The sequence below is a fragment of the Harmonia axyridis genome, chromosome 5, assembly GCF_914767665.1.
Source record: "Harmonia axyridis chromosome 5, icHarAxyr1.1, whole genome shotgun sequence".
Classification (NCBI taxonomy): Eukaryota; Metazoa; Arthropoda; class Insecta; order Coleoptera; family Coccinellidae; genus Harmonia; species Harmonia axyridis.
In genome coordinates, this window is record NC_059505.1 from 37301995 (window position 1) to 37318107 (window position 16113).

The following is a 16113-nucleotide window of genomic DNA, read 5'->3' on the forward strand; positions in this document are numbered from 1 at the left end:
CCCTCTAAGTGAAAGTTGGCCGAAATACTGGCTGAATCAGTGGCGTCAGCTTATTTATAAGTGATGTGATATGTTTGCTCACTATTTTAGAATAATTTTATCCATAGAGTAATAAACATAGAAAGAGGGAGTATACGCAATTTTTTCAATTCCCCAACATGGTTGGATCACGTTGTCGGATTGTGATATATTGTCAAATCCACAATTTTACTATATCATTATAAATGTATATTATATTGAATGAAATATATTTATTTGAGTGATTCCCGATTGAATATGCAAATTTGAATATTCGGAATCCGATATTTTTCCTAATCGTCGAATTTGAAATAAGCAGTATATTAATTATTTTCTGTATTTATCTGCTGAAATCCAAGGTTTGGCAACTTTTGCTCTCCTAGTGTCATCGGTTGTTTCATGTCGTTTGGCGCACTTGGAGTTTGTTTTCTGAATTTATGATATATTTAGGTATTTATTTCAATATATTTTGAGTTGATATGAAACGTTGTTTCACTATGGGACATAAGAAGTGCGTTCTTTGTGGGGGAACTCGCGAGTTGAGTGAAATATCTTATCACTGATATGTTTTCATTTCCGCGCGTTTCATGTCAAATTTGATGGATCATGTTGGGGACAAAATATGCTTACTGAAAATGACTTATGCTCTCTCTATCTATGATTATCACTCTGAAGTAGTGCTCAAACAAATTTTATCAAAATCGGGTAAAATTATGACAAGGATTTGTGCCACGCAAACCGACTGAGATATAGATAGAAAAAAGTTGTTTAGAAAGGCTTGAATTTATGAAACGAAATATAATTTCAACTGACTCCCAAATATTAGTTGATTTCTGATCTCGACAAATCCATCTTAAAAACCAAAACAATTCTTCATGAATATCATTCACTCATTCGATAATATTAATGAGATATTCTTTCCGTTTTCTATGCGCAACTCAGGATTTATTATCCAATAGGAGGAACTTTGTACCAATTTGTTACTTGCAATGCAAAAAAATCAATTTATTCATAATCACCATCATCAATGTCAACTACACATTTGCATCATCATGCATAATAATTACCTATAGATCGAATAAAAAGTATGAACACCTACGAAAAATTTCAGATCATGCCATATGGGATTTGCAAAAAAAATATCGGAAAATATTAATAATAGGTTGCATTTGAATTTAGATGGATTTGCATAATTGATACCTACTTTCTACATGCAATCAAATTAAAAAAATGGATAGATAACGGAATTAAAAGTATTTTTCTAGAGGAATCTAACAATAAAACAGGATTTTACTGAATCAATTGAACTAATTTATGAAGAGAAGAATGTGGACTTTACAAAACGAAGAATCTCGAATATGCATTATATCAAGAAACGAAAAAGGAAACGATTAAAAATTTCATTAACTTTTTGGCGTCACTTAAAAATTTCTAGAAGACAGAATTTACATGTGGGTTTTGATTTTCACGTTTCTACGCTATTATAAAGCCAGTTATCTGAGTTGACTTGCCAAATTTCACACCTACGTGTGGTTTTGGGCATATTTCATTCATCAATATGTCACATAAAACGTTTTGGGAATATGTACGATAACTGGTTAATGTTTAAACCCACTCTCAAAAGATACGGTCCTGTGGATGTGGAAAATTGATGACGCAGAACCATGTTTCTCATCAGATAATTTTCCAACTGTAGTTTAATAAATTTTGTGATTTACACTGTGTCCGTAAAGTATGGAACAAATTCATTTTTAGCTAAACATCATTTTAAGAAATAATCTTGAAACACGTCGATTTTTTATTTTAATTTACCGTATTTTAAAATAATAATCCAATACACAGGGTGAATTACTTTTGAGTAATGACGTCACCGTCATTTTTTTTTAATGGAACATCCCCATTTTGTCTCAATTTTCCGATAACTCTAGCTGAGCTGATTCTGAAAATGTATCACATGTTGATTTCAATTGGTACAGGGGGGACAAAAATACAATAGTTTTGTGGGTGCTCATAGAGTAATGCGTAACATTCTTTATTAGTTAAATTAACTATATTATCAAAAATACTTATTGTCTAGCGGCAATTGGTTTGAATGTAACACCCTATAGTTTGTTACATTTTTAGATTAATAAAAATGAGCTGTTTCCAAACATGTTTGGTACTTGTGGTGTAGCAGACAGAATATGAAGAAATTATTTCTTATCAATTTAAAAAAAAACATAGTCGTCTTGTTTTTTTGTGAAATGTCATTATATACAGGGTGTTTCCTAAACATGCGGCAAAAATTCAGGGGGTTGTTCCTTGGACTATTTTAAGCATGTTTTGTCCTTGGATGATTTTTGAAAAACCTCTTTGTTTCGAAGATACAGGGCGAACAACATTTTTCATATTTTTAAAATTAATAATAGTTTAAATAAAAATGCGTACCGCACTGTGTTTACTAAGTAGGTACAATTTATTTTTAAATTTGTTCAACAACATTCCAATTACTAAAAACGGCCAGTTTTTTGACTAAAAATTGATAAGTGCAGATGGTAAAGGAATACAGATTAAACACGGTTTTCATTGCTGGGTGTAACTTAATAAGAAATGATCCTGGTGTTTTTGAAAGGGTTCGGCAGTCAATGAGGAGAAGATTGGATGCTTGTATGCTGGCTAGAGGTGGTCATTTTCAACAGTTTTTGTAGGTTGAGTTGAATTTTCATGTAATTTTTCATAATAAAATGTTATTATCTGAAATTTTGTTTCCCCTATATCTTCGAAACAAATAGGTTTTTCAAAAATCATCAAAGGACAAAATATTCTTAGAATAGTCCAAGGAACAACCCCCTGAATTTTTGCCGCATGTTTAGGAAACACCCTGTATATATAGTGTGTGTATATGCCATTATGAGTTAAAATCAGAAGATGATTTCATTTATTTTGTTTTATATGTATTTCGTTCTTTGATATTTGGGTCCTCGATTTTGAACCTTTGAAATTGATAGATCGAATATTCCATATGACACGATACACCAATTAATGTACTTATTGAGTTCTCATATTTACGGATCCCCAGAACGGTTTTTGCCAATTAAAAAACCATGATATGCAATTGTTACGTCGTGAATGTACCCTGTAGCTCCTGGAGAAAATTTGTTGTTTAATGGCGCCACCTGCGGCCGCGGAATGATCCCGGTCGGTAAACAAACATCGCCATTAATTAAAAATTTTCTCAAGTGTCGAACTGTGCTTTTCTATTCGAAAAGTTATCAAACTTAAGTTCATTGCTTACTTAAAATTCATCTATCATCTTTATATATTTCAATTCCTGTTCTTCTGTTAAAAACTGATTAAGCAATTTCGAGTGAACTGTGTGATACTCGAATTAAGTGATAACCACGAAGCCGGTGCAGAAGAGGTTAATCATCCCTTTCACCTATCCACCTAACCACCTTCTGCCACCAGATTAGGGGGTGAATTCACAGACACCATCTCTTTTAACTCACGAGGTAAGTGCACACAAAATTCATTCAACAAATTGCTTAATCTCATAATAATTATTGTCGTCTGAAATTGGTTGTAATCATTTGCAACCATTTAGCAATTGTTTCTTTGGTTATAAAATGACATTCCTTACCAAAGAGAATGATTCTACCTTCTCTGTTTCCAAATCTACATCTTCTACTAGTTTCTAAACGGCAGGTTTTCACAGGTCACCCTGTATACTCGCCGAGTCCTTGAATCTCCCCGAGTCCTATATTTTTATGGTTGTTCACAGGACTAAAAATAAGTCGATTCCCTCACATTTGACCTTCGACCGAATGACCAAAAACACCAATTACTGCTCCGTCTGATGGTCCAATTGGAAAGCGAATGCCCAAACTGCTTTTTTAGAGGATCTTCAACGGAATTGCAACCCATTCATTTGTCTTTCGGTAGATGTGTATTGTCGGTCAATTAGAGAGCTCGAACCGAGTGCAGTATGGTTTTTTGTTGGCATCACTGAATTCGTTATTCTGGACACGTACAGACAAGGAATGATCGATGGATTTCGTAGCCAGAAATTTGAAAAAGGTTTCCTGGAATCGTAAAGGAGGCTATTGGTTGTGGATTGGGTTGTATACAGGGTGCCAGGAAAAATGGGGAAAGTTTGAAGAGGTGGAAACGTTAGAATTGAAATGATTAGATGTATCTCAATAAACATTATTGATATGGATTTTGAATATTTGGATATTATCCATATCAACATGACCAGACATGAATTGGAAAATGAAGTAAATTAATAAAGTAAATTTGTGAATGCACATTTGTTGTGTCTTCTCTGTTGCTTTGGTTTGTTTTCGATTTCAAATTTCCTCAAAACTGTGATGTTTACGATGAATATAGGTGAGCGGTGTTAGAATTGACAATCTCTAATTAGCCAAATTTTGAACTCACCCGAAATTTCTTTTGTGAAAAATTACTGCAGAATTTTCTTGACCTTGACCTGGGATAATTAAAAAAAAAATTAAAGTTCGCTCATAAGAATTTTGTAACTTTTTATTGATTAATTCGATTACTTAGATCACGAATATGGTTTCAAACGAGCAATTAGTACAGTATTCAAGAAATTATAGGTCACAAATTGAAATTTTCCAAAAAATTTAATCGATATTTCGAGGATGTCACCTCTTCTAGATGCAAGATATCGATTTGAAGCTTCAGTATGTAATAGATCAAAGCTCGATCTTCAAAAAACGTTTCTATTTTTTCACGAAAAATTAAATGTATCCTCAAGGGAATTTTGTGATATTTTAATGATTGTTTCGATGAAGTAGATCACGAATATGGTTTCAGTTGGGCGATTAATCCATTATTTAAGAAATGAAAGGTAGTAAATTGAAATTTTCAAGAAAAATTTGATAATTTTCTCGCGGCTGCCTACTTTTCTGAACGCAAGATACGGACTTGAAACTTCAGTATGTACTAGATCAAAGCTCAATCTTCGAAAAAAGTTGATTTGATGGGTCTGCGACCAATATTTCAGGAGATATAACGATTCTTGTTTATAGATTCAATTTCCACTGATTTTTCCCAAATTTCGAGTTGACGAAACCTAATTAGCCTAATTTCGAACAGGCCCAAAAAATTTTACTTTAGAAAAATTATGCTGGATTTTATACCTGGACTTTGAAATTTTTTCACAAAAAATTAAAAATTCCCTCATGGGAATCTCGTAACTTTTGATTGATTCGATTACGTAGATTACGAATATGGTTCCAGTAGGCCGATTAGTCTATTATTTAAGGAATAATAGGTTATAAATTGAAATTTTCGATAGAAATTCAATAATTTTCTTGAGAAAATTATCAAATTTTTTTTGAGAATTTCAATTTGAAACCTATAATTTCTTGAATAACATCATTATTGATAAATTTGGTGGTTCCTAGAATACCTAGTTTTTCCGAAAAACGTCTCACCTCAACTATAGTTTCCTTATTTCTCCATTTTAATTTTCATCACAAATTTGGATTTTCCTAATGTTGATTGCTACTCTATTTTTTGGGACGGAGAAAAATCCTACAAATCAAAGATCATAAAAATCGGCCAAGGCGTTTCGAGTTATAAATAGTTAGCTAATCAAATTATGATTAACTTCCTAATACAGTGAATCCTATTGTCATACACAAACTGCATTTTTATTTTCTATATCCACTGTCCTGTGCCAAAAATAAATATTCAAACAATCCTTGTGCAAACTAAAGATAATTTTATGCCCGTTTCACAACCATGTTCTGCAAATATTAATAGCCATAATATCCAACCAGCAAAAAAAAGAACCGATAGATTAAAAGACCCTAAATATCAAACAGCAGGTAAGCAATAAAAACGTTTACTGCTACGGTCGTTATCAAACTGTGAATAAAATATCACTCCGAAGGAACTAGAGAGCTATCCAAACTGCAGCAAAGGCAATATTATCTTCGAAAGCTCCCTGTTGATATTCTAAAACTGACACTAACATCATCACTGCAGTGGCATTGAGAATGCAGTCATAATAATAATTGCGAAGATAATTCCAAGATTCTTCTACTGAAAAAGATTGAATATTGATTTTGAAGTTTTAAGAGTTGATTATTATTGCATGATTGTGATTTAAATATAACTTTGATTTGATCACATGCTTGAAAATCGACGCATATGTATAAATATTGATTAACTATGATTTTTAATATAATTATTCATCAGATTTACATTTTGATTGGATTGAATATACATCAGGTCTTGAAGAGGTATTACTAAAAAAAAGGAAATGAACATAGAATTTATAAAAAGGTAAGAGCAAAGGTTTTTGAGCTCTTCTTCCTTGGAATCAAAATTCTTTGTCTCTGTTGGAATTTGTTATTTTTCATATGCAAACAGAATTATGTACTTGAGGCTTTATTGTAACAACTGGTTATCTGTACATTTATGATTCAAAGTATTGGCCATAGCTGGCCACTACTTTCGTCCATCTTTCGGCCAACGTACGAATCCTGCGTTGAAGAAACTGGTTATCTTCTGAAGCGATCCACGAATCGATCAAATTTTTTACTAAATACTTCATAAGACCGGAAGTGCTGGTCAGCCAAGCCGTGTGCCATTGATAGAAACAAGTTATAGTCCGAGGAAGCAACGTCTGGAGAATACGGCGGTTAGGGTAGGACTCATTTCAACGTTTCCGAGTATGTCTTGACCACTTTCGCAACATAGGGTCGAGCATTGTAATGCTGTAAAGTTACTTTATCCTTTCTTTCGATGTATTGCGGCCATTTGTCTTTCAATGCTCGGCTCAAACGCATTGATTGCGTTTGATAACGATCGCCTGTGATTGTTTCAGTCGGTTTTAACAATTCATAATACACAACGCCGAGCTGGTGCCACAAAATACTGTGCATGACCTTGGAACCATGAATATTCGGTTGTGCCGTCGACGTGGAAGCATGGCTGGGATATCCTTATGATTTTCTGCGTTTAGGATTATCGCAATAAACCCATTTTTTGTCTCCAGTCACAATACAATGCAGAAATCCCTTCTGTCTTTGCCTTGCAAGCAGCTGTTCACAAGCAAACAAACGCCCTTCAACATCTCTCCGCTTCAACTCGTACGGCACCCAATTTCCTTGTTTCTGAATCATTCCTATGACTTTCAGGCGTTTTGAAATGGATTGTTATGTCACTTACAATGATCGTGCCAATTCCTATTGCTGAAATTCTTCCTATTCCGAGATACGGGGAGAAAAAATTTAAAACTGGCTTTTTATTTATTACTCTGAAAAACCGTTTGAGACATTCAAATGAAATTTGCTGGTTTTCTAGAGGCAGTTATATAATTAAGAATTGTATGTTCATCATAGGTGCTCATAAGGGTATAATGATTTTTTTTTTTTTCAGAAAAAATGAACAGTTCAAGCTGAAAATAATTTTTGAATTCTTCTTTCAATATTTGACGAAAAATTTTATACGTCTTTTCTTTCGTATTGAGCGCAGTTTTCATGTAAAAAAAAACTTCTTGAAACTATTTTTTCATTTCTTCATTAAAGTACCGCATAGTTTTTATAATGCATCAAAGTTAAGATGATTCATTTTTTCGCATCAAAACGGCGGCTTATACGAAAAATGGTATGAGAGATTTTTTTGTCATATATCACCCCGTATATCGGAATACGATGCATTTGCCAACTGCCATTATTTCTTCATGCAGAATCACCTCCTGAAGTTAATCGAAATCATTCACTAACACCCTGTATTTCATCAGATAATATTACGAAAAAAATCAAAAGGCGTTAAGTCTGGAAATTAAGCGGGTCACCCCAGGTAATTATTGAAATCAAACACCTCCGAACCATCTGCACCAATGCGCTTTCGTTCCACCTCAATTTTAACGAATAAACCATCTTCTCCACCCATGAAGCGTGCACCAAAAGGAAAACACGTCTTAAAAAAAAGTTTCGGCTGTCTGAAAATTCCCATAAATCATCGTCCCTTAGCGTGATCGTTTAGGAAGCAGCCGAATTGGTCGCATAACGCACCAGAGCATCCGTTACGTTGAAATTTACGGAGTAATTACAAAAAAGTGGAAACTACTTGTCATTATGGTCAAGACTGTCATGCTCTGTGCTCCCAGAAGAATCCGTAGCGTGACAAGGCAAGGGACTTTTCTGTGACTCCGACGTGGGTAGTTAGCTGATTTTTACAGCTAATGTTGTTGACATTGGGTGCTTTGCTGTCGCCGAGGACCAGTGGCGTAGGTTGGGTATGTGAAACCTGTTGGTGGGAAAATTATGATGAATGGCAATTTTGTTGTGGCGCAAAGAGATGGGATAGCAATTGCTTAGAAATATTGTGGCTTCATCAGGTTCTCATTTTGAATTATACAGAATGACAAATCTTCCATAGGAATTATTATATGAATTAAAAGAAATATTTTTTGCATGTGCAGGATTTTCTAATAAGACGTTTCATTTTGAATTGCCCGGTATCTGAGCAGCTGTCACTTTTGAAGCTGACATTTCTTGACATTTGTCAAGTAAAAACGAAGCCATTACTAAAGATGGATAGTTACAGGCATCGATAGCGCAGTGAAATTGTTAAAATTCACTATAACAATGGTTTGCAAAACAAAAGCACTTTCGAGTTGTCGTGGAGCATCTTCTAGATCAGCTTATGAGCCCAATTTGCGGGAGGTTTTAATTTTCTGCTTTAATATGAAGAAATCTGCGTCTGTGGTTCATCGATTGCTCTCAAACTCAAATTCTTATGGTCAGTCCGCTATTAGTGAAAGAACTTGCCGAGAGTGGCTTCAACGCTTTAAGACCGGTGATTTTGACGTCGAAGGTTTTCGAAGATGAAGAATTGGAGGCATTACTTGATCAAGACTCGTATCAAACGCAACAAGAATTGGTAGAGACGAAAAAAGTCATTTAACGCCTATAAATCATGGAAAGGATTCAGAAACAAGGAAATTAGGTGCCGTACGAGTTGAAACCGAGAGATAATGAACGACGTTTGTTTTCTTGTGAACAGCTGCTAGTAAGGCGAAGAGGGAAGGGATTTCTGCATCGCATTGTGACTGAAGACGAAAAATGAGTTCATTACGATGATTCCAAGTGCAGAAAATCATGGGGATATCCTGGCCATGCTTCCACGTCAACGGCCAATCCGAATTTTTATGGTTTCAAGGTAATGATCAGTATTTGGTGGGACCAGCTCGGTGTAATTTATAAGTTGTTAAAACCGACTGAAACAATCACAAGCGATCGTTATCGAACGTAATTAAAACGTTTGAGCCGATCAGTAAAAACAAACGGCTGCAATACAACGAGACATGAAAAAGTGATTTTACAGCATGACAATACAACCCCATGTTGCGAAAGTGGTCAAGAAATACTCGGAAACGTTGAAATTGGAAGTCCTACCCCATCCGCCATTTTTCCAGACTTTACTCCCTTGGACTATCACTTGTTTCGATCAATGGATCACAGCCTGACTGACCAGCACTTCTGGTTTTATGAAGAAGTAAAAATTTGGATCGATTCGTGGATCGCTTCAAAAGAAGACCAGTTTTTTCAATGCTCGTACGCTGCCCAAAAAATGGATGAAAGTAGTGGCCAGCGATGGACAATTGAATTTCGAAAAAAAAAACGGCGTAAACAAAGTTGTACGCCTATGTATCTTGGGAATTAGGATACGATTATTGATTTTTTATGACTGGAATTGGAATATATTGGCCACCGCAATCTTGTGATTTAACACCTTCACATTTTCTTTTGTGGAGGCCTGTAAAAGATGAAATCTATCTTCAATATTCCTGAAAAAATTTTCAAATTGACGTAAACTGTTGTTTTAAAGAAGTTTACCCACTGCATCTTTTTCTTGTTCACCTATTAATGACTAACGTCAATAGAATAATTTATAATCAATAAAATTCCACATTTTTCAAGAAGAATTATTCTCAAAATCCTAAAAAATGATATTCGAATCGAACCCTTTTTATACCTCGATACCCCGCCCCTGTCGGTTGCACTTAAGGCCATAAGTCGAGAAAATAATAATGGGTTTCGTTCTATTGTTTTTCGCACACGGTTTCTTTGTACCGCTGGTACAAGGTCCATTATACGAAAGCTCATGAGGCAGTATATCAAAGCTCGGATATCGGTTGTTGAAATAAGGAAAAAGTTAGTTGGTCCGTGATTAACCTGCTTGTTTTCAATCGCAGATCCTGTTGCACGATATTGTTCCATGTGGTTGGTAGCACTGAACAGCAAATTCGATTCTCATGTGTTTTTCTCTAGGTTTTTACGACGCATATACTTGGATAGAGTCCAAGAAGAAATGTTCATTTTCTACGTAAAATGAATATCACATTCTAGTGAAATTAAAAGATTGGCGCATTTTTTGAAGATCCTATTCTTATAATTTTTTTACAAAATTTCAGTTTTCTTATCATAAATCTCATTTTGTCAAAACTCATTTGTCTGTGGCATAACATAAAAATATAGAATGATGTGTTTTTTCAATACAATCTCATTAATCAACTTCGATATATGCTATCAAAAATCGTCAACAAATCGTCCAAGGATATTCAGCATTTTTGTATAGAGATTCAATTTTTACTGCGTTTTCGAGTTCAAATTATCTCAAAACTAAGAGGTTAACAAGAAATCGGTGAACGGTGTCAAAATGAACAACCCTCAATTAGCCGAATTTTGAGATAACCCGAAAATTTTTTATCGAAAAATGTTTGCAAAATTTTCCCTTAGAAAATCAAAATAAATTAAAAGTTCTTCCATGTAATTATTGGACCTTTTCATCAATTGATTCGATTACGTAGATCACGAAAATGCTTGCAGCTGAACGATTAGTCTATTATTTCATGAATTATAGGTATAAATCTGAAATTTTGAAGACAAAATTTGATAATTTTCTCCAAGCTGCCACTTCTTCTGGTCATGAGCTACGCACTTGAATCTTTACTATCCTTTAGATAACAACTCGATGTCTGAAAAACGTATTCATTTTAGGGGTCTGCAACCAATATTTCAAGAGATATAACGATTTTTGAATATGGATTCAATTTTTACTGTTTTTGTTCGAGTTCAAATTTCTTCGAAACTAAGAGGTTTACGAACAATCGGTGAGCGGTGTCAAAATTAAGGACCCTCAATTAGCCGAATTCCGAGATACAACGGAAATTTTTAGTCGCAAAACTATTTCAAAATTTTCCATACCTAACCCTTAGAAAATCAAAAAATATTGAAAGTTCTTCCATGGGATTTTTTACCTTTTTTTTGATTGATTCGATTACGTAGATCACGCAAATGCTTGCAGTTGAGCGACTAGTCCATTATTTCATGAATTATAGGTATAAATCTGAAATTTTGAAGAAAAAATTTGATAATTTTCTCCAAGCTGTGGAAAATTTTTGCAGAATTTTCCATAGAAAAGTTTATTGTTTTGTTAGTCGTAATATTTTCAGATTCCTCTGGAAATTTCAGAGTATTATCAAAAATTTTTCCTTAAGCCCTTCATTCATAATTTCAAAAAGAAACAACCAATATCCACAAAACTCCATAAAAATCCACCACAAAACGCAACCAGTCCTCAATTTCAAATTCCACACGTTCAGAAGCGGCTCCATCGAACCCAAACGCGATCCTCTCGTGTGCCATCTGCGATCTCCACCCTGCACAAGCACAGGCGCCAAGGCGTCCCTAGAACGACGCTGCACTATGTGCAGAAATCCGTAGGCTAAGGTCCTCGCCGAGCTCTCTGACTCCGGTTGCCCAAGATCTCCCCGATCCACCAATCCCAAATGCAGCTTCACGGTCATCTACACCGCTCTAGCCTGCCTATGCGAGTGCGCTATCTTCAGTCTACGACAAGACTTTTGAGTGAGAAGTCGCGCGAGCGAACCTCGACCGTGGAGTGATTTGAGGGCAGACTCGCCCTGGCAGACCTTAGCCATGGCTACTGGTAAGTGGACGGGACCTAGAACCGACCCCTGGGGGACACAACAGGCCCCGGTGGAAAACCATCAGAGGATCATTATTTTTTCGTGTGGATTTCACCACCGGCCCTTATGTGTCACCCTAGGGGGTTAAACTAACCTTAAACGAAGAGAATCCAACTATCTGCTGTTTTCGGTAAGCTCAGTGAAGTGTTGAGACGCGACATCTTGAGTGCCACACTGAACAGTTGTGTTTTAAAGTGTCAAGTGTTAAACCAACGGACTGAGGAGAAGATTACGGTATCAACCTTCTCGCAGATAGCTTTAACGATTGCAAAAACAACACTCTAAAATTATAAAATTAATAATAAAATTAGTAACGTTACGTAACAGAAATTAAGCAAGTATCTCCAACTAATTGTACATATTTATCGATATGCACAGCTTCCAATGTTGTTAAAGAGTCGTCGAAGCTATCATTTGAGATGATGACATCGGGTGATCTGCTACATGACCTCGATTTATGACTTCAGCTGGACCAAGAGGAGACGTATGGACTGTTTCGAAAGTGAATTTTACGGAGAAATGAGCGATATGTTGGATTCTCTTTTTGTGGTGTTGTCTTGACTAACGATTTGGCGTGGAGTGAACGCTTTGAATGAATATTTAGATTTTGCGGAGATTTCAACGATGCGTTTGCAGGAAAACTTGGTGATTTTGACGGTGGGTTAGGCAAGAAGTTTTGTGGGAACGTATTTTTCTGGTAAATTCGATTGTTTGCTCATGGTTGTGGCAAAAAGTTTTTCGATTCGTTGGAAATTATAGGATTATGTAAAATTAAAGTTTTTTTAAGGAATGAAGGACGGGTTAGAATTCGGAGAAAGCAAGAAGTAAGATCGATTTAGAGGTTGTTGGTATTCGATTTGAGTTTGTGGTTAGATCGTAGTGGTTTGACTATATTGGATTTTCAGTATTGTTTTCTTAGGAGTCGAAATTAATATTAGAAATATTTGTAGATTTTGATTTATGGGATTATGAAGTTTTTCAGATTCAGAATTTTTTTAAATTTCATTTCGGGAATTTGGAAAAAAGTTGGGCAAAAATTTATTGAGATAATTTTATGATAGGTATTATCATAGCTTTTGAAACACACACCTCTCTTAGGCAGTATCATTTTTAGTTCCATGAAGCAATTTAAAGTAATAAATGCAGAATACATTGCGTCAAGAGAATAATCATTCAAAAAACCCATTTTGAGTTATTGTCGAATTTTTATTTCAGCCCTTTATTTTAATTATTTTATATTTTGTCTCGAGTGGGTTTCTGATATTTTTCAATGAATTAAACTATTTAATAAACATCTACACCCCTAAAGTATGGAACAAATTCATTTTTAGCTGAACAGACCATTTTAAGAAATAATCCTGAAATACGTCGATTTTTGATTTTAATTTACCGTATTTTAAAATAATAATCTAATATACAGGGTGAATAACTTTCGAGTAATGACGTCACCGTCATTTTTATTTTGAATGGAACACCCCCATTTTGTTTCAATTTTCCGATTACTCTAGCTGCGCTGATTCCAAAAATGTATCACATGTTGATTCCAATTGGTACAGGGTGGACCAAAATACAATAGTTTTGTGTGTGCTCATAAAGTAACGCGTAACATTCTTTATTAGTTAAACTAACAATATTATCAAAATATTCTATCTAGCGGCAATTGGTTTGAATGTAACACCCTGTAGTTTGTTACAACATTAGATTAATAAAAATGAGCTATTTCCTAACATGTTTGGTACTTGTGGTCTAGCAGACAGAATATGAAAGAAATTATTTCTTATTTTTATACATTTTTATTAATCTAAAAATGTAAAAAACTACAGGGTGCTACATTCAAACCAATTGCCGCTAGACAATAAGTATTTTTGATAATATTGTTAATTTAACTAATAAAGAATGTATCACATGTTGATTCCAATTGGTACAGGATGGACAAAAATACAATAGTTTTGTACGGGCTCATAAAGTAACGTGTATAACATTCTTTATTAGTTAAATAAACAATATTATTATTTTATTAATCCCAGAACTTTCTCGTTAAACTAGCTGTTCAATGTTAAAAAGTCTTACAAAACATTTCTAGAGTAATCAATTTACAAAACACATTCGAGTGTAGGTACTTCCAATATACTCCAATATTGAAGTGTACTTATTTGAGGTATTCCTACTCAAATATTCCTTGAATCTACACCAAAAATTCAATGAGGTGGGAATAGTTATTTATAATACAAGTGCAGAAGGCATTGATATTCTTCCACGAGTTCAAAATTCAAAAACGAGCCACGAAGTGGCGAGTTTTGGAATGAACGAGTGGTAGAATGAGCCTTCTGTACGAGTATTATACATTATTTTCTCTAATTCATTGCATTTTCATTGAAATTAATGAAATATTTCCATAAATATATTTTAGTGATTTTTGCATTGAAAAATGTTGGTTGGCAGAACTGATTTCTTTAAGGCAAATTGATGAATTGACAGACGAAGCCGTGGCGGAAAGTTCGGAGTACCACCATAGAATAATAAAATATAACCATGAAAACTGTGCGTTTCTGATATATTCTCGCACGATTTTGTTCTACAAGATGTGGAAGAATGAACGGAATAACCACAGAATTAGAGAAAAGAGATTTATAGAATCACATTTAGGATGAAATATTGTTCGAAAAATAATGCAATACATACTTCCATGCAATTGTATTTATATTATATTTCATAATTAAAACACCTAACTAAATCAAAAATTCCATTGAAGTTTACTAAACATTCCTAGATTAATCAATGTACAAAACACGAGGAATATTGCAGTGTACCTCCAATATTATTTGAATATACACTGAAAATTCAATAAAAAACGAAAATTTAGACAACATGAAACATAAATATTCTGTTGTTTTCAAAAAGTTGATGAGATATCGTTCGAAAAAAAAATTCAATACGAAAATACTTCCATGCAATCTTATTCATTATAATTATAAAAAATTCCATTGCTCACCTAATAAATCTCCATAACAAATCACCCATTCTGTAATTAAGGTTAGATCCCTCGACACATGAATTTATTTCTTGTAATCTATCATTCCGAATCCTCTCCCAAATATATGACTTTGTGGACGTGGTAACATATTAAGCCTTCATGAATATATATCATTCTTATAGCGGTATAGCCCTTCAGTCGAAAAGCTTTTCGTTACAGTTATTTAGTTCAGAACCATGATGAACACCTCGACGAAATTTTTCAAAGAACGTGAACTAATTTCAATAGAACTCGGAGCTTGAATATTTTCTAATAGATTTGAAGAAAAAGCACGTCTCAACAGTAATGTCTTGATTGAAATATTATTTAAGAAGCAGTTAAACTTGTTGATAAAAATAAATAAGTTAATAAAATTACTTATATAGTTTTTTTTCCAGAATATGTGGTTTTGTGAAATGGGATAATTTCTTTATAACTTCTGCAAGTTTCCGACATTTCGAAGAACATCACTCGACATTTTCGGCAAAAATTAACTTTGTTTTTTGTTTACAAGATGACAAATGATTTGAAATGTTATAATTATGAATGAATGACACCTGACACCTAGCGCCAATGGTGGTCATCACTGCTAATACCATACAGAACACTATATAACTTTTTGTTCACAACGTTGCCAAATGGTTTGACTATTTAATCGCGATCATCTTCGGACGGGTTGATGCATGGTGAAACAGAAAACACTGTTAAGCCTGCTTTAGTAACAAGCGGAGTTTAATCAATCTGGGATCAAGTGCTGTTTGGTGAAACTGGGCCTTAGATTCGTGCACTAGAACTTCAATTCATTGAACTGAAGGAGTAAGCATCTAGAAGATAACCTCTGACGAAGTTCCTCAGGGTTCTCTTTGAAGAACGCGGTTGTCAATAAAGTTGAGTTCAAGATCATTTATCATTTAAAGAGAGCTATTTCTATTTGATGGTCGGGTATATCTCACTGACTTGGATGTCACTGCAGACGTTGACCGTTATACAGGATGGTTAATTGAATGGAGAATTGAGATATCATGAATAATGAAACGACTGCAGTATTTTATAATGTTAACGATGG

The 16113-nt window shown here is 34.4% G+C and overlaps 1 protein-coding gene across 1 annotated transcript in view; it reads left to right on the plus strand.

Moving 5' to 3' along the window:
* The first annotated feature begins 11863 nt into the window (after window positions 1-11863).
* The window catches only part of LOC123680044, a 225248-nt gene continuing 220998 nt past the window's right edge, over window positions 11864-16113 (plus strand). The window contains exon 1 of the mRNA XM_045617694.1: window positions 11864-11994. Within this exon, the coding sequence (XP_045473650.1) occupies window positions 11985-11994 (10 nt within the window). The 5' untranslated portion in view covers window positions 11864-11984. The remainder of the gene's footprint in view (window positions 11995-16113) is intronic.